The 22,472-nt window shown below is 45.0% G+C and overlaps 1 protein-coding gene across 1 annotated transcript in view; it reads right to left on the bottom strand.

Moving 5' to 3' along the window:
• Positions 1 to 6,793: 6,793 nt before the first annotated feature.
• TBC1D32 (TBC1 domain family member 32) overlaps positions 6,794 to 22,472 on the bottom strand; it is a 157,831-nt gene continuing 142,152 nt past the window's right edge. Inside the window, 1 exon segment of the mRNA XM_065401287.1 lies at positions 6,794 to 6,913. Coding sequence (XP_065257359.1) covers positions 6,794 to 6,913 — 120 coding nt within the window.

Consider the following 22,472-nt stretch of genomic DNA (forward strand, 5'->3'; position numbering starts at 1 on the left):
AAACTTTCCTGAGCACCCCATTTCACCTGGTAATTCTGCCTACATATACAGGAGGCACTATGGTAGTTTATATTGCTTTGCTACTAGAACTAACCACAGCATGCCCTTTGTTTCCAATATTAGTGTGTTCTTCAGGGTGAACTGTTATGCTGGATACTTGCACCTATCAAAATAGAAAATCTTTGTGGAAAGCCTCTATACTCTTGCACAGTAATCTGACTAAGATTTCTTAGTGCAAAAAGGAAAATGTAGTTTGAACTATCAGACATAATTTGTGCCTTCTTGTTATTTTAGAGAGACTGTATTCAGAATGGCAGCAATAGAAGCTGCCACCACGAATATCACACACACACAATCTATCACTTAAATGGGGAATAAAACCCCATTATAGGGTGCTGTTCATGTGACTAGTCACATGCACAGATCGACTTAGAGAAACCACATCATTTTTCTTCCATTCTGAGACATTACTGTAATAGATGGTGGCATAAGAACAACTTTTGCAGCATACTGAATTTTCTCTCTTTGTGGTTTTAATTTTTGGCAGATAGTACACAATTATCTTGAGCTGTCTAGCCACATTTAAAGTTCACAGTCAATATGGCCCATCCAGGTATTGTAAAGGTTAGGTTTCTACTTGAAATTTTCTTCTTGAAATTTGATAAACAGATTTGATAGACAACCTGGCATCATCCTGTGACCTTTTAATCTTTTTATTTTCTATCTAAATCCTTTGCTGATTTAGCAGAGGTTGGGTAAAAAGCCCACCTGTTTGCTAACAGAACAATAATTTTGAGTGAAATACAAATCTGATGTTCTGTAATTACTAGTGGGACTACTGCAGTGTTCAGTTGGAACATGTTGACACTTAGCTGCTAATGTTCCTTATTGGCTCAACATCCTGCTCCAAGACTTGGCTTCAGAAAGGTGACTGAAATTAGTGCACAAAGATTGTACTGCTTTCATTTTTAAAAAAAATCTGATCTTTAGGGCCAGATTATGGTTTAGGCGAAGGGGCAGGGGAAAGAGGGTTCTGGGAATCTCTCCCAAGCGCACCCACACAATTCTCTCCCAAACCAATTCTTCAAAGTCAACGAAGGAAGACAGGATGCAATTCTGGCCTCAGTTAAATCAATGGGAATTTTGCCACTGATTTCAATTGGAACAAGATTTCACCAATGACATGATGGTTTCTGGTAGTCCTATTACTGATGAGAAGCAATAGGAGATGAAGCTCCTTCTGACGAGATTTCTCTCCATCCTGAAGAAGAGATGTGCTGCTTACACTGCTCTACAGCCAAAATGCTTCTGAAATAAATGTAGTCAAACTTTACTAATTCTGGGTCACTGAGAACGAAAATGATGCTTAAAATTGTTGATTGGCTCTAGTTTTCAAGATATGCTATTGGGTCAGTATATACAACCCTTGACTTGGGAATGGCGGAGGATAAGTGAGTTATAAAGGGAAGGGATCTCAATTTAAACCAGAAATGACTAAAATACATCTTTGACTGGATCTATGAATAAATCTATGACTGGGTTTGGACACTACTTGCTTTTTAGGCAAAACAATGAATGATGCAATCTGAAGCTGGTATTGCGTCATACATGATATGAATTGCATCATGTTATTCCTAGAAGTCATGGATGATGCAATCATAACGAAGCTTACATCACTCTGCTGAACAAATTGCCCTATATCAGCTCTCGAAATCATACAGTGTCGTGCTCTCTTATTTGTCAGTGTTCGATTTTGCAAAGGGACACATTTCTGTTTAGTCAAAGTGAGCAGAGATGCCTCGTACTTGTGTGAACAGTGCAGATAACTTCTGCTATGTTTGTGGTGAAGTGACTTTTGCATCACAAAAGCGCAGTATAACCACTATGGTTAAGAAAGCCTATCACCTTTATTTTGGCTGCAAAATTGGAGATGAGGACAAGAGGTGGGCCCCACACATATGCTGCAACACATCTTCGCCAGTGGTTGAACAGGAAAAGGAAATCTATGCCTTTTGCAGTGCCAATGATTTGGAGAGAGCCAACAGATCATACCAGCAATTGTTACTTCTGCATGGTGCCTCCAGTTGGGAAAGGTGTGTCAAAGAAGAAAAAGTGGACTGTGCATTATCCAAACATTCCATCAGCTATACGCCCAGTACCCCACGGAGAAGGACTGCCAGTTCCTGATGCACCAGAATCATTCTCATTTGAGTCAGACGAGGAAGAAGAAGAGAATGAAACTTCTGGTCCTGAACCATCAATGTCACAGGACCCACATTTTCTCTCATCCTCCTCCTCTGAACCACACCTCATAACACAAGGTGAACTGAATGACCTTGTCAGGGATTTGGAACTACCCAAGAGTAAGGCAGAGCTGTTGGGCTCCAGACTACAGCAGTGGAATCTCCTGGCAGGTGATGTTAGGGTTTCCATATTCCGTGACCGTCAAAAGGATCTTGTCCCATTCTTCTTCATGGAAGGTGATCTTGTAGCCTGCAACAACATCGATGGTGTGATTGCAGCCCTCAACATTGATTCATCAAAGACGAGTCTTAAAGCTGTTTTACTGCATAATGGCAATGTTTTGCCATCAATTCCAGTTGGTCATGCAGTCCATATGAAGGAAACCTATGACAACATGAAACAACTTTTGAGGTGCATAAACTATGACCAACATCAGTGGCAGCTTTGTGGCGATTTGAAGGTTGTTGCTGTCTTGCTTGGTCTGCAGACTGGATACACAAAGTACTGCTGTTTTCTCTGTGAATGGGATAGTCATGCAAGAGATTCCCACTACATCAAGAAAGATTGGCCGCTCCGACAGTCATTGGAGCCTGGGAGGAAAAGTGTTCAGCATCCACCACTTGTTGAATCAAGGAAGATTTTGTTACCACCCTTACACATCAAGCTGGGTCTGATGAAGAACTTTGTCAAGGCCATTGACAAAACACAAGCAGCTTTCAAGTACCTCCATGGAAAATTTCCAATGTTAAGTGAAGCTAAGATAAAGGAAGGTGTCTTTGTTGGTCCTCAGATTCGTGAACTTCTTCGAGACGATGCATTTGACCATGCACTGCGTGGCAAGGAAAAGACGGCATGGAAAGCCTTCCAATTAGTGGCAATAAATTTTCTCGGAAACAACAAGGCAGACAACTACAGGTTGTTGGTGGAAAACCTCCTCAAGGCATACAAAAGCCTTGGTTGCAACATGTCACTAAAGATACATTTTTTGCACTCTCATCTAGATTTTTTTCCACCGAACTGCGGAGCAGTGAGCGACGAGCACGGCAAGCGATTTCACCAGGACATTGTAACAATGGAGAAACGCTATCAGGGCAAATGGAGCCCATCACTGCTTGCAGGCTATTGCTGGACAGTGACAAGAGATGCTCCATTTAATGAATACAAGAGACAAGCCAAGAAGCGCCGAGTAGACACTGAATAGGACTAAACTATGTACAGAATAGTTTTTTGCCTTTTGTTTCATAATCAATTTTATTTATATAACCCTTTTGCTGATTTTTAAAGTGTTACATAAACAGGACAGGTGAAATATTATCATGTAAAGCAACCATAAACACATGAAAAGACCTAGGTTTACAATTTATGATTAAAACTCTACTATCTACACAATATACATAGACATAAAATGTAAAAACTTAAATATCTTAGAAACAGTAGCCAATCAGTTGTTTTAATTGTCATATTTGAATTCAGTACATCAAAACACATAATAAATAGCACATTTTATCTCTGAAGCAGACAACTTCTCAAAAATTGTAGACCAGTGTTATTATTGAAGGGGAGAAACTGGGGTATGAAGTCCCTCTAAATGAAGAGAAGCAGCTTTTGTCACTTGATCCTAACCCTGGTCTAGAAAGTCAGCAGATGTCTCCTTCTCATCCACTGAATCACAGACTTTGTAAAGGGTAAGGGGTCGTTTTCTCAAGTCCGACTCCTTGGGGTTTGATGGATTTAAAGATGTGATTATGCTCCAGATCATCTTTCAACATTTCACATTAGTTGTCTTGGTGTTTAAAATGTTGTTTAAAAAAAGAATAATTAATAACCTTTCTGCATTTACTCCATATTTAGCCTACAACAAAACAATTTGATCAAAATTATTATTGGCTCTGTATTGTCTAAGGAACATCTAATGGAAAAAAGAATGCATATACAAATGCTCAAAACTACAATGCATAAATGAATAGCTGTGGCTGAGATCACAAATGCGCACAGCCCTCACTCGGCTAAAGCAGGGAACCGTTTTTGGAGGTATGCAGGTAAGTACATCATCCACAGTTATAAGACTAATAGTTGTCTGTCAGGGAAGGAAAACTGGAACAAGATACACATTATTTAATCTGGAATAAATTGGTACATTCAAGTTACATTTCTGAATTTAAATGAGATAAAATAATGACCTCCTCCTACTGATGTACATGAATAAAGTTCCAATTGGAGTTCATCTTCTGCATATGCAAGCACATCCATGCGTACCCACTTAGCCTTTGACAAGTCAGCATTTGCTAGCTTGCCCCACAGTCATTTCCTGTTCTAAGTACAGGTGCAAACTCTTCTCTTAGATTTCACTGTGGAATGAAAGTGAGCAAATATTGACCAGAGTACATCGCCTATAAACACACTAGCAAAAATGAACATTTAGAACCCAATCTTCTCCCAGCATGCTAGGGCAAGATGTAGCCAAAATACCATATTTCTAATATGTTAATGGGGAAGGCAATGGAGAACCAGCCAAAGGAGACTCTATAACCTCATGTTCACTATGGACATATGAGTAACCCACATAGTTACAGGAAGGGTGGAGAGCAATGGCTGTTGCTAGTGAGTCTGCACAGAGCACAAATCTGTATATCTCAAATTCAATGGAGTAGCTGAACAGTGCTCTGCTTTGTCTCCTCCCTTTGATACCTGGGGCAGCATCCCAGCTGTGAGAGCCTTTGGGATCTTACCAGCAGGTAAGCACTGAAAATCCAATTCCTTTGCTATTCCAGGAAAGCACAAGCCTTCGTTCATAACTACATGGTACTTAAGTCTTAGAAATCCAAGAAACTGTTGGACAGTCATTTTTGGTCTTAACTCAGTTGTTAAAATCAGAGGATGTGTATGGTACAAAATTAAGGTGAAAAAGACTCTCAGTAGTTGGCACAGTTAACAACTGTTATCAACTAATCAAACTGTTGTATATTTAGTCAAAAGACTTTCCATGGTGACATAAAATTTGGCCTCTCAGCATAAGATGAATTCAGATTTCTGCAGTGTAATTGTTACCTGCTTCATCTTTCCTCAGATCCCAATCAAGAGAGGGAGAGAGCGTTTCAAAATTAATTTATAGCCCCTTTTTTCTATTCAGTTTTTCTTGTTATTGTGATGCAGCTTTTTAAAAACAGTAACAAAGCACTGCAAGATTCTCTACACCAAATACAATAACTCACCAGTATAATGGAAAGAAAGGGAACCATAAACTTATATTATACATTGGGAAACAAGTTTGGAAAATGTAATTTTAAAGTAGTTCTTGTGCTTTTAGTACCATTTTTAGGACTCCTTTGTTAAATTCATATCAGTTGGGGCAAAAAGTCCAGTATGTCAAGCTAACTCACTGAATTTTTTTTTTATAGACTTGCCATGCTATTGTAATAACAGAACTATAGGTTACATTGTAATGGAATTATTTTTATATACTCCAATTTTCAAGTCAGTATTTTAACTGTCTGAAGTCACAATGAACAGAAAAGATAAAACAAGTAAATGAACCTTAATGAACATTTGTTTTGCAAAAAGTATTTTAGATTAATTGCCATTTTTTGTATTAGTGATACATAACAAAATTATTTTGACTTCTGTTTCAGAAACCCAGGCTTATACACACCAAAACACACATTTCAGAATGTTGAAATCAATCATTGTATAAAAACACAAATGAATCACTAATTTCCAGAATTGATGTCACACTCATCTTTGACATGTTTTCTGAAGTTGACTCCAGATCGGACAGAAGAGTAATCCACACTGTTCATTTATTTACCTCAGAATTACCTTGCTTTTATTAGTGCAAGGTTTTATATAATGGTAATATGTACAAGTCAAGCCAATCAATAAAATGACTGTACTGAATAATGCATATTTTAGTAATCTGCCTTCCCATTTATCCATTCTGAGAATATAAAATTAGCATATAAGATTACAAATATATATTTATGGTATAGAAATATTTTTAAAACCATTATGGCTGAGGGCAGTATCAGTCCTTTGTTCCACTTGGATTTAACTATTCTTCCTCAGCCAAACCACAAGGTCAGATCAGCTGCATCCAGGAAAGCTGCTTTGCTTTTGCTCATCCCCATTCACATAAATACAGGATACCCAAGTGATTATTCTCAGTACTGCTTCTTATTGCCAGACCGGTGCAGAATTTTAAAGTTTTAGGTAAGATGGTGTAGGTAGGAGATGACCAAAATGTTTTAGTTTGGGAACAGCTTCCAGAGAATACAAACAAGACCCTGACGTTAGCTAAGGGCAGATTCTCAAGCAATCTACCAAATAAAAATAAGGCAATACATACAGTATGGCTGGAAAAATTAATTATTTTTCAGTTGATTCAATTCAGATGATGTCCCCTTGAAAAACCTATATTCTGAAAACTTTATTATGGATTTTAACATATGTGTATTTCCACAGCATGAATTTTTATGAAGACTGATATAAAACAATCGGCATTCCCTTTCAGAACTTAACTAAAGCTTGAAGATGAAATGCTTGTTTGCTTGATCTATGTGCTCTGCATTCTAATGTTCCTCATGTCTCTCAGCAACACTGGCCTGTAGGTTGCCTCCAAGCTTTCCATGTATTCTAAATAATCACTCACTCGAAATCTATGGAGTGCTTCTTCCTGCACAAATACACACAAAAAATTATTAGCTATGACAAAAGATGCACTATTACAGTATAATTAATTTTAGACGTTTCAAGGTAGCTTATTTTACTTTTGCATGTCACTGCCTTGGTGTTTTATAGTGCAAACAGATACTCTATTTCCCTTTGTTTAAAAGTGAAAAATCAGTGTGCTCATGTTCAGACAGCTCTTCCTAATTAGAAATTTGCTAACAAATGGCTTTTTCAGACTGAACCCATTTCTTCACTATTAGGAGAGCATTCCATTTGATGATTTCAAGGAATAAAAAATAAGCCTTAAATAGAAAATGACAGGTTACAAAAACACTCTTTTCTCAAAGTGTATACTAGCTCTGGAAGCCCTAAGGTTGTTAATGTGCTAGGTATAATGAATAGGTTCCCAGTACATTGATCCACCCTTTTTGCTAACAGCTAGCTAGGAGAATAGCACTAGTTATATATTTTAAAAGCCAATTATGAACACTGATCTTCAAAATATGCTCTTTTAAAGCAGGCTAAGATACTTTTGCTTCATCATCATCATAAACAATGAACATTCTATAAAGCTCTGGATTTCATGTCCATATTTAACAGGGCAAAATAAGTCTGTTTGAAAAAAAAGATAATCAGGCCAAATCCTTCCATGGGACTGACAAGGTAGACAAGGGAGAGGGATGCTGGCAGATGTATCCTCTGCAAGAAGAAACCAAGAGTAGAGCTGGATTCAACAGGGACACCAAGAAAAAACTCTCTGGTACACTTTGATACTGCTTAGAGCAGGAACAACCTGTGTGCTGACCATCTGCTGAGCAGTGTTATTGCTAAGGCAGCATATGCTGTAACAAGCATTTAGGAGCTAGACAGTGCTAGGCCACATGGCATACAGGCTGGTGCATTAGCTGAGCATCTCCCCTAACTAGTGGTCTGCTGAGCCTAGGGTGACCAGATGTCCTGATTTTATTGGGACAGTCCTGATATTCAGGGTTTTGTCTTATATAGGCACCTATTACTCCCACTCTCTGTACCGATTTTTCACACTTGCTATCTGGTCACCCTAGCTGAGCCCATGGACCACAATTTCCTACAGGCCGAAAGTCTGCGCATCCCTGTTTGAATAAGGGTCTAAGGATGTCCTTACCCTTTTCCTCGCCTCCTCACAAGTGCAAACAAGGGCACAATTTTGTTCTATTTGGGGAATCTTTTTTGCATATTGGAATGGGAGAGGATTACACTAGGCACTGGAGGAAAAAGATCCTGTTGTAGGAGGAGTTTAACTCCCTTTTTCAGGCAGCCAAGTTTGTATTGATTAAATGTGTGTGTGCTCTATACTGGATGTCTAATAGAAACTAAATAAAATAATTGCATTTGTTATTAATTATTCCAGATAATGTTTATTTCAGCTACCTTTGAAACAGTCTGCAAAACTGTTTTGAGTCCCTCTGCATATTTTATGCAAGGGAGAATAAGAAGCTAATTAAAGTACCTACTGACCACACTTCATGGCCATATTTGACTTCTGAAATAAAATGGTCCTTGAGTTAAACTCCTTTTACATTCCCAAGTAGGAACCCATCTTAGTTCCTTAAAAAGAAGAAAGAAAAGGTACCTGATATATTGCCTCTCCAGACCCACATTACAGAACCTCTTTGTTGCATGACAAGACCCATGAAACATCCTAAAGCAGTTTGACTGTTAGAGGATGCACACACATCAGTACAAAGAACCAACATATTGGTAAAAGCTGACCAACTGTGATTACAAAAGGCCCCATCCCTGTAACCATTCCCAGTTCCCCTCTGCTTCACCTAAACTAGCTATAATACACCATAGATTCAGAGAAGGATGGCGAGTAAATGTGGATTTGCAGAGGCAGTGGGCTAGAGTACCCAGACCCTCATGTGGATGGATGGAAATAGGAAAGGTAAAAGTAGCTTTGCCCCAACCCCCATGCAAGGGCCAGTGATAATCAAAGACCTTGCACTTAAGGAAGCACCACAAGACCTGTTGATTGAAGTAATTCTGGGGCGGCAAGACACCTCAAAGAGAGAGGAGACATAGCCTTCCCCACCAACACACTGGCCAGTGGATCAGCTAGACACAGAGAAAGGAAAAGGCTGTACTATCCTAAGGGAAAGTGCAGCATGCACAATCCCCAAGTGCTCCCTGGAGCTTTGGCCTGGATTGTGCTTCCCAAGACACATCCCCTCTCAAAGCTCTCAGCTTCATAACGCCCCCACTGAATACAGTTGTGTAAATATACAATCTTCTGGAGAATTCCAGTTACTAAGTACACTTTGTTTCTTCCTGAAGAACTCCACTGTAGGAGGGTAGCAAGCGGAAGCTATTCCCTGGGGGAGGGTTAAGGAACGTTTAACTCAAGAAGGCTGCCTACTCCCACTGAAAACAAACATCCAATTTAGCTTCAGAATCAGAGAGCATTGCTGAGTAAAAGTGTAAATTTAATTCCAAATGGTGATTTGAAGCCTTACAAATCTCAGACATACAGCAGCAGCCAATAAAATCAACATCTGTCACAAGTTACTATAAACTGGTCTTAGCTACTCACGTTACTTCCTTGGGGGGAGGGATAGCTCCAGGGTTGTGAGTTCAATCCTTGAGGGGGCCACTTAGGGATCTAGGACAAAATCAGTACTTGGTCCTGCTAGTGAAGGCAGGGGGCTGGACTCAATGACCTTTCAGGGTCCCTTCCAGTTCTATGAGATAGGTATATCTCCATAAATATGGACAATAACCTCAGTATCTCAGATACCAATGTGTGATAAATTCTTGGAAAACACTGACCTTCTAACAGAATGAACCTAATGTGGATATATTATGGAGATGAGTCTTGGAGGGGACTATATCTCTGATAGAATGGACTCTAAATGTATCTATTTTAGGATTATGTATTGGAGCCCTTCTACATAATAATCTCCATCTTTCTGGAATGAGCCTCAGCTACCTAGATTTCAATTTAAGCCTCTCTGTTGGCTAGACTCTTTCAGGGATGCTCCTAAGTGATGTCAAGTAGACAGAAAATGAAGTCTTATGTCCGAAGAGCCATAAACAGTACATTGAACATAAGGGCCCATACCTGACAAATTTGTTCCCCGTATGGCTGGGGAAGATTTGGGAGGAAGATTCTTGCAAATATGAAGAAACTGGAGTCCCTGAACCATTGGAAGTAGGAGCTGAGTAAGAGAGAGACTGATCAATATGAATTTCCTGGGTTTTAGGTTGCACCTAAAGGAGGGAAGATCTTCACAACAAAGGCTCTGATTCAATAGAGGTGGTTCTGGATGGATGAAGCAGACTTAGTGTCTTGGATCTGAGCAGCTATACTTTGTCTCTCAGATCAGAAAGCATAAGTAGGAGCCAGAGAATCCTTCCATTTTGGTGAGTGTTATATCAAAGGATTAGGTGGGACCTCTCAAGAAACCTTCCTGATCTCACTGACAACTCCACAAATGGTGAATAAGGTCTTTAAAGGCATCAAATGCAAAACTTCCTCCCATGCCTAACATACACATTGGCACTCTACATTAAACAGTGGCTAAATCCCTCATAATCAATAAAACTGAATGTACTGAACCACCTCACATCCCTAAACCATATCTGCAAACAGAAAGTTGAAGAAATCCCTTCTGTTTGCCTAGATTTGGAGCTCTTCTTGAAGATCACTATTTCAGAGTGAAACGGAGTCTCAAGTACTGCTTCTGTTTGAGTAAAGACTCTAGGTCTCTTTCGCTAATCTATTCATAGAGGTGGCAAGTATTTATCTTGGGACCTAGAACAGGTTAGTGGAAGATAGGGTTATTCACTTTGTGTAGTAACTGAAGTCCTTCAAGATGGTTGTCCCTATGGGTGCTCCACTTTAGGTGTTTTGCTGCCCTGTGCTTGTAATCGGAGATTTGTGGTAGCAGTGCCCGGTTGGGCTGCGCAAGCGCCGTAGCCGTCTCGTGTCACTCCGAGCGGTTACATAGCGGTGCGCAGCCAACTGTCCCCATGTTCCTTCTCTACCTCAGAGAATCGGCCTGAAATTCTGAAGTAAAGGGGAGGAGGGAAGACAGTGGAGCACTCACAGGGATAACCATCTCGAAGAACCTCAGTTACTACACTAGGGCCTTGTCTACACTACGAGAGTACTTCGATTTTAGTTAATTCGACTATGTGGAATCGATATTACTAAGTCGAACGTGTGTGTCCACACTAAGGACAGTAATTCGACTTTGTGAGACTTTGTGAGTCCACACTAACGGGGCAAGCGTCGACATTGGAAGCGGTGCACTGTGGGCAGCTATCCCACAGTTCCCGCAGTCCCCCCTGCCCATTGGAATTCTGGGTCGAGCCCCAAATGCCTTCTGGGTAAAAAAATGTGTCGAGGGTGCTTTTGGGCGCCTGTCGTCATCCGTCCGTCACTCAAGCCCTCCCTCCCTCCCTCCCTGAAAGCGCCGGCGGGAAATCAGTTCGCGCGCTTTTCTGATTACTGACAGCGCGGACGCCACAGCAGTGCGAGCATGGATCCCGCTGCGACCATCGCTGCAGTTGTGGCAGTTCTCAACGCCTCGCAGCTTCTCCTCCACCTGTACCAGAGGCAGCTGCAGATCAATCATGAGAGGAGGCTACGGCACTACCGTGACGGCATGAAGTCGGACACTAGCTCCGACCTCTCTGAGAACATGAGACCCAGCGCCCAGGACATCTCGCTGTCACTGGGTCTTGTTGATACTGTTGAACGGCGATTCTGGGCCCGTGAAACCAGCACGGAATGGTGGGACCGCATAGTGCTGCAGGTCTGGGATGAATCCCAGTGGCTGCGCAACTTTCGCATGCGGAAGGGGACTTTCCTCGAACTGTGTGAGTTGCTGTCCCCTGCCCTGAAGCGAAAGGACACCCGGATGTGGGCAGCCCTGACTGTCCAGAAGCGAGTGGCCATAGCCCTCTGGAAGCTCGCAACGCCAGACAGCTACCGGTCCGTCGCTAACCAGTTTGGCGTGGGCAAGTCTACCGTGGGGGTTGCTGTTATGCAAGTAGCCAGGGCAATCGTCAAGCTACTGCTATCTAAGGTAGTGACCCTGGGAAACGTGGAGCTCATCAGAGATGGCTTTGCCGAGATGGGATTCCCAAACTGCGGTGGGGCTATAGATGGGACTCACATCCCTATCCTGGCACCGGACCACCAGGCTAGCCAGTACATCAACCGGAAGGGCTACTTTTCCATGGTGCTGCAAGCACTGGTGGACCATCGGGGACGTTTTACCAATATCTACGTTGGATGGCCTGGCAAGGTTCATGACGCTAGGGTGTTCAGGAACTCTGGTCTGTGTAGACGGCTGCAGGAAGGTATTTACTTCCCGGACCACAAAGTAACTGTTGGGGATGTGGAGATGCCTACAGTCATCCTCGGGGACCCTGCATACCCGCTAATGCCCTGGCTCATGAAGCCCTACACTGGCGCACTGGACTCAGGGAAAGAACTATTCAACTACCGGCTCAGCAAGTGCAGAATGGTGGTGGAGTGTGCTTTTGGCCGTCTCAAGGGCAGATGGAGAAGCCTACTCACTCGCTGTGATCTCAGCGAGACCAATATCCCCATTGTGATAGCTGCTTGCTGTGTGCTCCACAATTTGTGTGAGAGCAAGGGGGAGACCTATATGTCGGGGTGGGAGGTTGAGGCAAATAGCCTGGCTTCTGATTACGTCCAGCCAGACAGCAGGGCGATTAGAAGATCACAGCGGGACGCACTGTGCATCAGGGAGGCTTTGAAAGCCAGGTTCCTGACTGAACAGGGTCTCCAGTGACTTTTTACTTTGTGGACACAGATGCTGAACCTGCCCCCGTTTCTTTACCCAGTTACTGTTGACTATCCTTCCAAGTTACATACCCCCTTCCCCACCTTCCCAACAAATAAAATCTGTTCTGTTCTGTTAATGAACAAGGTTCTCTTTTTTACTGTTTTCGCGGGAATGTTTTAAACCGGGGACGCAGACTGTGGCGGGGGGCGGGCTTACTGTTTTGATGCAAATGATGCTTCTAAAGTCCGGGAATGACAGGCTCCGCAGTGCTGCATTGGTTGTTTCAACGCAGCCTGCCAGCAGTCCTGGGCGGGACTGGATGTATGTGTCGGCCAAGTGACTTTCTGGCAGGGGGCGGAGGGTAACAGATCCCCTGCTGCGTGGCTCTGTGATCCAGGATAAGGACCGCGGCATAGGATCTCTAACTGCCCTCCCCCGACACAAAGTCACAGATCAATCCCCCTCGCACCCCAGAACAAGAAAACCGCCTCCCAGACTGACCAGGGTAACTGGTGACTGTGCTGTGTATGTGTCCTGATGCTGGACCTGCCCCCGCCTCTGTAGCCTGCTACAGGTGACTGTCCTGTCCAAGTAACAAACCCCTTCCCCCCCTTCAGACAGAATCCCCTCCAAAAGACACTCTCGGAAACAGTACTTAACAGAAACCGATGTTTTATTACGAACCGCACATGAAAAGGGGGGGGGGGAAGGAAACTTGGACATGGGCTAGTGTGAGATGGGTAGGAAAGGACTTTTCAAACTTTGGAACGAGAGCCTTCCATTGCTGCAGCAGTGTGCAGTGGCCGACTGACAGTTTTAACGGCCCTTGCCGCCCCTCCTTCTTTGTACTTTTGGTGAGGGGGGTGTGGGACTTGGTGGCGGGGGAGGGCGGTTAGAGATAGACAGCAGCAGTGCTCTGTCCTCCTGCCTCCGGTCTTGCAGAACATCCACTAGGCGCCGGAGCGTCTCCGTTTGCTCCCTCATTAGTCCAAGCAGGGTTTGAGTAGCCTGCTGGTCCTCCTGGCGCCACCTCTCCTCCCGTTCCATGACTGCTCTGTGCATTTGTGACAAGTTCTCCCTCCACTGTGTCGTCTGGGCTGCCTGCTCTCGTGAGCACTCCATAAGTTCATAAAACATGTCTTCACGAGTTTTTCTCTTCCTTCTTCTAATCTGCGCTAGCCTCTGGGAGTGTGATGCCAGGCTGGGTTGGGAGACAGTCGCAGATGTGTCTGTGGGAATGGGAAAAAGGGAGTAAATTCCTGAGCCAGATAAATGAAGTTGCTAACAAAGAGCATAGTCTTTCTCTGTGAACAACACCATGCACTGCACCTTTCACATGCGCACTCAGGACAAGGTCGAATTTTCGGCCCTCGCCTTATGTGTCTGGGGTCCTGCAGTTGCGATCAGAGAAGCGTTGCAGGACACCTCTACTTCTGCTGCGGGCAAATATGGTAAGCCGTAGACTTGTGGCAGCTTAAACATGTAATAGTAGCACTGGGCTCCTTTCGCACTGAATGCAAGGCCACTCTCTGCTGGCAGCAATCAGGGAAGCATGAGCTCTGCCCCTGTCCCACCACCTCGCGGCTGTCCCCGGGAAAGATCCCTGTATGCTGCCCCTCTGCCGCCTCCACCGCGTGGCTGTAAAGCAGTCCAAATACTAACATTCCCCTCCCTAATTTAAAGCAGGGCGTCATGTGTGACATAACCCTCATGAGGATCTCGGAGACCGAGAGGGGAAGGATGCTGCGTGAATGCATGCAGAGGCCTGGGCCATATGCCGCCATGCTGTGCCGCGCACTGATCCCCGACTACCTCATGGACTCATGGCGTGGGAACGTGTGCTACCACGGGGGACCAAACAAGATTGCCCTGCCGTTGAACCTCGTGCGCATGCTGGAGCGGTACCTCCAGGAGAGCTATGCGGAGCTATCCCAGGAGGACTGTCTGTCCATTCCCGGGCACATTGACCGCCTTTTCCTTTAAGTTGAGCATAACGGACTACAGAGTGGAGGGGCCGTGTTGTGGACTAATCATGAATATCCGGACAGTACTTGATTTTCTATACATAGTTAGTAGTAAAAAGTTTACTAAGCCAAATAAATCATGAACAACAAATTACTGAAATAGTTATTATTCCTGTTTTGTTATAAATAAAAGTTTCTATGTTTAACTGAGTGACTGAAAAGCCCATTCTTAACAATATAAATATTCCACTTATGTTAAAATGAAATGTTTAGATGTTTAAAGCACTCACTGCTTGATCCTTCCCCTGATTCGGTGTCCGGGGTAAGGGCTGTGGACGGTTGGTAGGGGATCTCGGTAAGGGTGATGAAGAGCTCCTGGCTGTCGTTGAAATCAGCCGTGCAAGCGCTGTCGACTGCCTCGTCCTCCTCATCTCCTTCCTCATCTTCCCCGTCACCTAACATTTCCGAGGAGGAACCGGTCGTGGACAATATCCCATCCTCGGAGTCCACGGTCACTGGTGGGGTAGTGGTGGCGGCCGCACCTAGGATGGAATGCAGTGCCTCGTAGAAACGTGATGTGTGGGGCTGGGATCCGGAGCGTCGGTTTGCCTCTTTGGTTTTTTGGTAGCCTTGTCTCAGCTCCTTGATTTTCACGCGGCACTGCGTTGCATCCCGGCTGTATCCTCTCTCTGCCATGGCTTTAGAGATCTTCTCATAGATCTTTGCATTCCTTCTTTTGGAGCGCAGCTCTGAAAGCACGGACTCATCGCCCCACACAGCGATGAGATCCAACACCTCCCGATCAGTCCATGCTGGGGCCCTCTTTCTATTAGATTGCACGGCCAACTCTGCTGGAGAGCTCTGCATCGTTGCTAGTGCTGCTGAGCTCTCCACGCTGTCCAAACAGAAAATGAGATTCAAAGTGGCCAGACAGGAAAAGGAATTCAAATTTTCCCGGGGCTTTTCCTGTGTGGCTGGTCAGAGCATCCGAGCTCAGACTGCTGTCCAGAGCGTCAACAGAGTGGTGCACTGTGGGATAGCTCCCGGAGCTATTACCGTCGATTTCCATCCACACCTAGCCTAATTCGATATTGCCATTTCGAATTTAGCGCTACTCCTCTCGTTTTCGAGGATTACAGAAGTCGAATTTAAAAGAGCTCTATTTCGAACTAAGTAGCTTCCTGGTGTGGACGGGTGCAGGGTTAATTCGATGTAACGGCGCTAAATTCGATATAAGCTCCTAGTGTAGACCAGGCCTAGGTGGTTAACCCTCTCTTGCTCTTTGAGGAGTGTCCCTGTGGGTGCTCCACTTTAGGTGACTGTGCCCTTCAGTGGAGGCAAGGGGCTTTGGAGTTGCTCTATTGATAGTGGATTACACAGTAATTCCAAAGTGAGCATCTGACACTGATTGTTGTTCTAAAGCATAGTGTTTAATGAAAGTATGGACTGATGCCCAGGTAGCCGCTCTGCAAATGTCAAGTGATAGGGACATTATTGAGAAAGGCCACAGATGCTGCTATTGCTCTGGTGAAGTGTGTGTGAACTCCTGGGAGAGGCTGTAGACTATTGTTTTGGTAGCACAAATGGACACATCCTGATATCCATTTGGATAGTCTCTGTTTTTTGATGGTTTGACCCATCGAGCATTCTATTATGGAAACAAATAGTCTACGTGATTTTCTAAATGTTTTTATTCTTTCAATGTAGAAAACTAATGCTCTGAGAACATCCAATGTGTGCAGTGAGGCCTCCTTCCTGTCCGCATATGGCTTAGGAAAAAATACAGGTAAGTAAATGGGTTGGCTTAAATGAAAAGGGGAGGTGACTTTGGATATGAATTTAGGATGGGGTCATAGGATTATTTTATCTTTAAAGAATATTTTATAAGGTGGGTATGCCATTAGGGCACCTAGTTCTGCCACCCATCCGGTGGACGTGATGGCAATGAGAAAAGCCACCTTCATGGATAAGTGCAACAAAGAGCAAGTTGCAAGGGGTTCAAGAAGTTTTCCCATGAGTCCTTGTAGAACAAGGTTGAGGTCCCACATGGGTGTATGGTTTATCATTGTCGGATAAGTGTTTTCAATGCCTTTAAGGAAGTGTTTAATCATTGGGTGAGCAAATACGGTGACCCTGTCCACCTTGTCATGGAAGGAGGTAATAATAGCCAAGTGTACTCTGATGGAGCTTGTGGATAGTCTGTCATCTGATGCAAGTATGGGAACCACATTTGTCTGGGCCACGTGGGCGCTATGAGAATGACCCTGGATTTGTCCTGCTTGATCTAGTGAATGACTCGGCTTAGGAGTGGGGTCGGAGAAAATGCATACATCAGTGGTGCCTCCCATTTTAGGAGGAGAGCGTCGCCTAGGGAGTGGTATCCCATTCCCGCTCTGGAGCAATATTGTGGGCACTTGGCATTCTGAGCTGTTTCAAATAGATCTGTGGTGGGGAACCCCCATCGTTTTAATACGGATTTGAGAGTTTGGGGATCCATCTACCACTTGTGGGTTTGTGAGAAATCCTGGGTTAGTACATCCACTGTTGTATTCGGACATCCTGGCACATAGGATGCCAATATCTCTATGTTGTTGGTGATGCACCATTTCCAAAGGCATATCACCTCTGTACATGATCGTGCTCCCCCTTGGCAGTTTATATAAAACATGCATGCTATATTGTCCATGAAGATCTTGATTGTATTGTTCTTGATTAGAGGGAGAAAGTGATCACATGCATTTCGGACTGCCCTTAGTTCCAGTAAGTTTATGTGCAGGTTGGACTCCGCTGGGGACTAGCGGCCTTGGACCGTATTGTTGAGTAGATGTACTCCCCATACCAATTAGGGAAGCCTCTGTCGTGATTGTCATGGTTGGAGTTCCTTGTTGGAAATGGACTCCTGAGCAGATGTTCTTTGGTTGTGTTCACCATGTTAACGAATCTTTTACTCTGCGTGGCATTATGAGGTATCTGTTGAGAGAGTGTCTGTGCGGTATATACACCGTTCGAAGCCAGGCCTGCAAGCCTCTCATGTGGAGTCTGGCATGCTTGACAACAAATGTTGTTGCCAACATGTGCCCCAAGAGTTGTAAACATGTTCTGGCGGATGTTTGTGGGCTTTCCCTCATCGTTGAAATTAGGTTGACTAGGGTGAGGAAGCGTTGTTGGGGTAGCATTGCTATTACTGTTAGACAGTCGAGACAGGCTCCTATGAATTCCAACTTTTGGACAGGAACCAATGTGGACTTTTGCACGCTTATTTGCAATCCTAGGTTTGTGAAAAGTGTTATTGTGCTCTGTGTGGCGTTCATTGTTTCTTGCTGTGTTGGTGCCAGTATGAGGTAGTCATCCAGGTATAGAAATATCAGTACTCCGTGTCAGCATAGGTGAGCTGAAATGACAGCAAGAACCTTGGGAAAAAAAACCCTTGGGGCAGTGGATAGGCCGAAGGGTAGTAGTCTGTGGTGGAAATACTGTTTTCCCTAGGGTGAATCTCAGGAATCTTCTGTGTGACGAGTGGATAGTAATATGAAAATTAGCGTCCTGAAGGTCGAGGACTGAGAATCAATCAATCTCCTTTCTCTAATGCTGGAATTATTGTGCTAGAGTCACCATTTTTAAACGTGTTCTCACAAATTTGTTGAGTTTTCATAAATCCAGGATGGGTCTCCACCCACCAGTCTTTTTCTGAGTTAGTAAGTAATGTGAATAAAAACCTCTCCCCCTATGTTGTAATGGTACAGGTTCCACGGCACCTAATTGCACGAGGTGGTTTATTTTCTGTTGTAACAAGTGCTCATGAGAGGGGTCCCTGAAGAGGGACGAGGAAGGCGGGATAGAAATAAAGAGGATGGAGTAGTCCCTTCTGGATAATCTCCAAAAATCATTTGTCTGTCGTGATGGTGTTCCAGACTGGGTAGTATGGTGACAGAGTCTCCAAATGGGCGGGGGACTGGTTCTGGAGTCAGAGTGAGTGGCGGTCTCGTGCCCTTGACCACACCTTCAAAATAATTCTTTAGAGGTGGATTGTTGAGATGTCAAAGACTGATCTTGGTTCTGCCGACATCTGTTCTGTTTTTGTTTACGCCATTGGTCATACTGTCTTTGGGGCTGAGAGTATGGCGTAGACCGGAATCTCTGATTGTAAAACCTGCTCTGTTTGCAGGTATGTAAATGCCACGGGTTTTTAAGGTCGCCCTTGAGTCTTTAAGTGTGTGTAATGAAACATTGGTTTTGTCAGCAAATAGTTTCCGCCCCTTGAAGGGTAAGTCCTCGACCGTTGCCTGGAACCTCCCTTGGGAACCCGGAGAGGTGGAGCCCATGACCACAGATATCACAATGGCTCATGCTGCTGTGTCTGGCCGAGTCAAGGGAGGGCTGGAGGGCTGTCCTAGCGATGAGAGACCCTTCAGAAAAGTTTGCCTTGTACTGTACTTTTTTGTCATCTGGTAAATTTTCAATAGAAGTTGACATTTTGGTGAGCAACTTGTGTGTATATTTGGCTGGCAGGGCAGCATAGTTGGCTATGCGGAACTGAAGTGTAGCTGAAGAATAAGCTTTCCGCCTGAAAAGGTCTAGCCTTTTCCAGTCCTCATCGTATGGGGTCGTTTGAGACTGGTATTGTTTCCCCCCTTTGGTTGACCGCTTCTACTATTAAGAAGTTTGGTGCGGGGTGTGTAAATAGGAACTCAACGCCTTTTGGTGGTACGTAATATTTTTTGTCAGATCTTTTACATGAGGGTGGTGCTGTAGCCGGTGTCTGCCAGACTATTTTTGAAGGCTCCATGATTGCATCATTAATTGGCACTATCTTTTCCAAAGGGGATGCCTGGAGTATGTCTGTGAGCTTGTGTTGGGCTTCTGGTAGCTGAGCCAATGAAATGTCCAGGAATTCAGCAACCCTTTTGAAGAGGTCCTGAAAGGATTTGAAATCATCCCTCATGGTGTGTGTGTGGGGGACATTATGGTTTCGTCCAGTGTTGAAGATGAGAGGTGAGTAGGCAGCAAAGTATCATGTTTGGCTGTGTCCTCAGGTTCCTCAGTGACTTTCCTCTTGTGTTTCGGAAGGTGCCGGGACAGTTGGTGAAGGGGACCAGGATGTTCTGGACCTAGGCTGGTTAGGGCGGCTGCGGTTTTCAGTCCTATACATTGCCCATGGATCCCAGTATGACCAGTAAGGTGGGAATGGTATGGGGGGTGGTGCCCATGGGTGACCATACCATCCTCATATATCTGCAGGTGGTTGGCGATGAGATGGTCCTGGCTTGGGTGAGAAGTGGCGAAGAGTATTTATTACTGTGTAAGCAGAGTCAGGATGAGCTCTACCCTGACATCTGGTGGTGAATTATGGCGAGTGTGGAAAAGAACTCCAGGGGCTGATCTTGTTTGCATAGGCACACCCACCCGCCTGGCATGAGACAACAGCAACTGATAGTGGTTACTTTGGATGGGGTGGGATCCCCCGTTTCTCTGTTATTGGGGCAAGAGGAATAAAGTGTTGTTACCCTGATTATGTGAATCAAGGACAATGAAACTGTTTTATGACAGAGGGTCTCACCATCACCTAAGTCGCACTCGCTAGACAAGCGACATGGGTTCCACAACTCAGTGAATTGAGAGAGGATGGGGATGGGTATTTGTACCTGATGGTATGGGCCCCTTTTGAGGGCCTGAAACACCAATTCTTCTCTCCACTTTTGAATGTCAGAGCTAACTTTGATACCATTAGGAGTCTAGTTACAGGCTACTGAGCTGAATTCACTTTGGGCCAATGGTGCACCAGCACTAGGGCTCCCCTACTACGAGCTGAAATCCCTAACAGCTGAAATCACAAAAGAGCTAAAGTTACTAAGAGCTGAGATCACTGAGTGCTTTGTTAACTAGTGGGGGAGCCTGAAGATATATTGCTAAGCGGCTGGCGGAGCAGTTTGTGGGGACGGCTGGAGGAGCAGCGAGCGGCGCGGAGCCTTGCGGGGACGGTTGGAGCGGCTCACAGGTCGGTGAGCGGAGCGGAGCCATTTGCAGGGATGGCCGGAGCAGCTCACAGGTCGGTGAGCGGAGCGGAGCAGCTCGTAGAGCAGAGCAGTTCATGGGACGGCAGGAAGTGGACTGGCTCGTGGTGAAGGCTGCGGCGGAACCCCATGGAGAGACGGCCGGTCGGCCTCGGATCACATAAGGTGCCCCTTAACACCCTGCGTGCCCCCCTTTTACTCTGGGGCTGCACTGACCAGGGACAGAGAATTTGGGGGTTGTTGGACTTTTGGTGGTTGCTGGACCCAAGAGACTTGGGGGGTGTTGGACTTTGGGGACTCTGGGTGATTTTTGGGTTGCTGGATTCAAGAACCAAAGGGAAAGGACACGGCCCAATTTGCTGGGGTGGGACTTTTGCTCATGGTTTGTGTTATGAATCCTGTTTGTGGTGTTTTTTCCAATTTAATGCTGATGTCGTTTACCTCATGTTATTAAACATTTTCTGCTACACTCAGACTCCGTGCTTGCGAGAGGGGAAGAATTGCCTCTTAGAGGCGCCCAGGGGGTTGTATGTAATTGTCCCAGGTCACTGGGTGGGGGCTCGAGCCGGTTTTGCATTGCATTATTGAAATGGAACCCCTAGATACAGAACCCGGCCCTTGTTGCTGCCAACTTAGATGGGCAGAAAGGTTACAACTGCATCATCCTCTTCTTCCTCAACACCAACCACCTGCAGATATATAGTGGGGGGGCTGAGTTGCAAGGAGTAGTAAGCTGGCTTACTAGTGATCTAGATGGGGTACCCTCGGTGTCAAGTAGAGGAGATTCAGGCGTTGAGGCCACTATCAGGTCTACATGCCTCGTGAATTGCTGCGGAACCGTGAAGTTCGGTGCGGGGGACGGCATGGTGGACAGCCCAGGAGCATGAGTTGAAACTGCCAGTGCCGAGGATTTAGAGCTGTGAGGCATAGGTACAGCAGGTGGCGCCATTGTAACGCTCAGTGCCAAGATTTTTTTCAGCTCTGTGGGTGCCAAGCTGGAAGATTTCACTTTAGTGTGTGAACTCTGGGTTCTTCTTCAAGGAGTGTCCTTGTGGGTGCTCCAATTTAGGTGCCTTGACGTCCTGCGCTTGCAATCGGAGATTTGTGGTAGCAGTGTCCAGTTGTGCCATGCACACACCATTGCCGTCTCGCGCCGCTCCAAGCAGTTACATAGCGGTGCGCAGCCAGCTATCCCCCAGTTCCTTCTCTACCGCCTTTGGCTTGAGTCGGCGCAATCAGCAGCGCCCTATCTTACCTCAGATAAGATTTATAGTAGATAGTTCACAGTGATAGTGTTAGCTTAGTTGTAGTTAGTTTCCCTAGCCCCTTGCATTATTCTAATTTCTTTACAATTAAAAAAAAATCCTTTACTTTCCCTATCTACCCCTGCCTCTCTCACAGGCATACAGCCTTAGTCTCAGACAGGGTTTACCCTTGTTTTTTTTCTCTAAGAGACCGACTCTCAGGCATGCCCAGCTCACCTGGCTTTAAACGCTGCCTGACTTGCAGATTCTGGTCTCGGATTATCACACTCAGTGTTGTCCACTGCCTTGGTGAGACACACATTACTCAAAAGTGCCCATACTGCAGAAAACTGACAGCTAGGACAAGAAAAGCCAGGGATCTCCAACTGAAGCGCCTCATGATGGAGAAATACCTCAGGCCAGCCTCCAACCCTGAGTTCAGGTCACCCTCTGGCCAATGGTCGCCAGCAGTAGCCTCTGATAGGGGCTCCGCTTCAACAATGGCTGCCAAGAAACCTGCTCCTAGAAAGGCTACCAAAAAGC

Source organism: Emys orbicularis, chromosome 3 (genome assembly GCF_028017835.1).
Source record: "Emys orbicularis isolate rEmyOrb1 chromosome 3, rEmyOrb1.hap1, whole genome shotgun sequence".
NCBI classification, from domain to species: Eukaryota; Metazoa; Chordata; order Testudines; family Emydidae; genus Emys; species Emys orbicularis.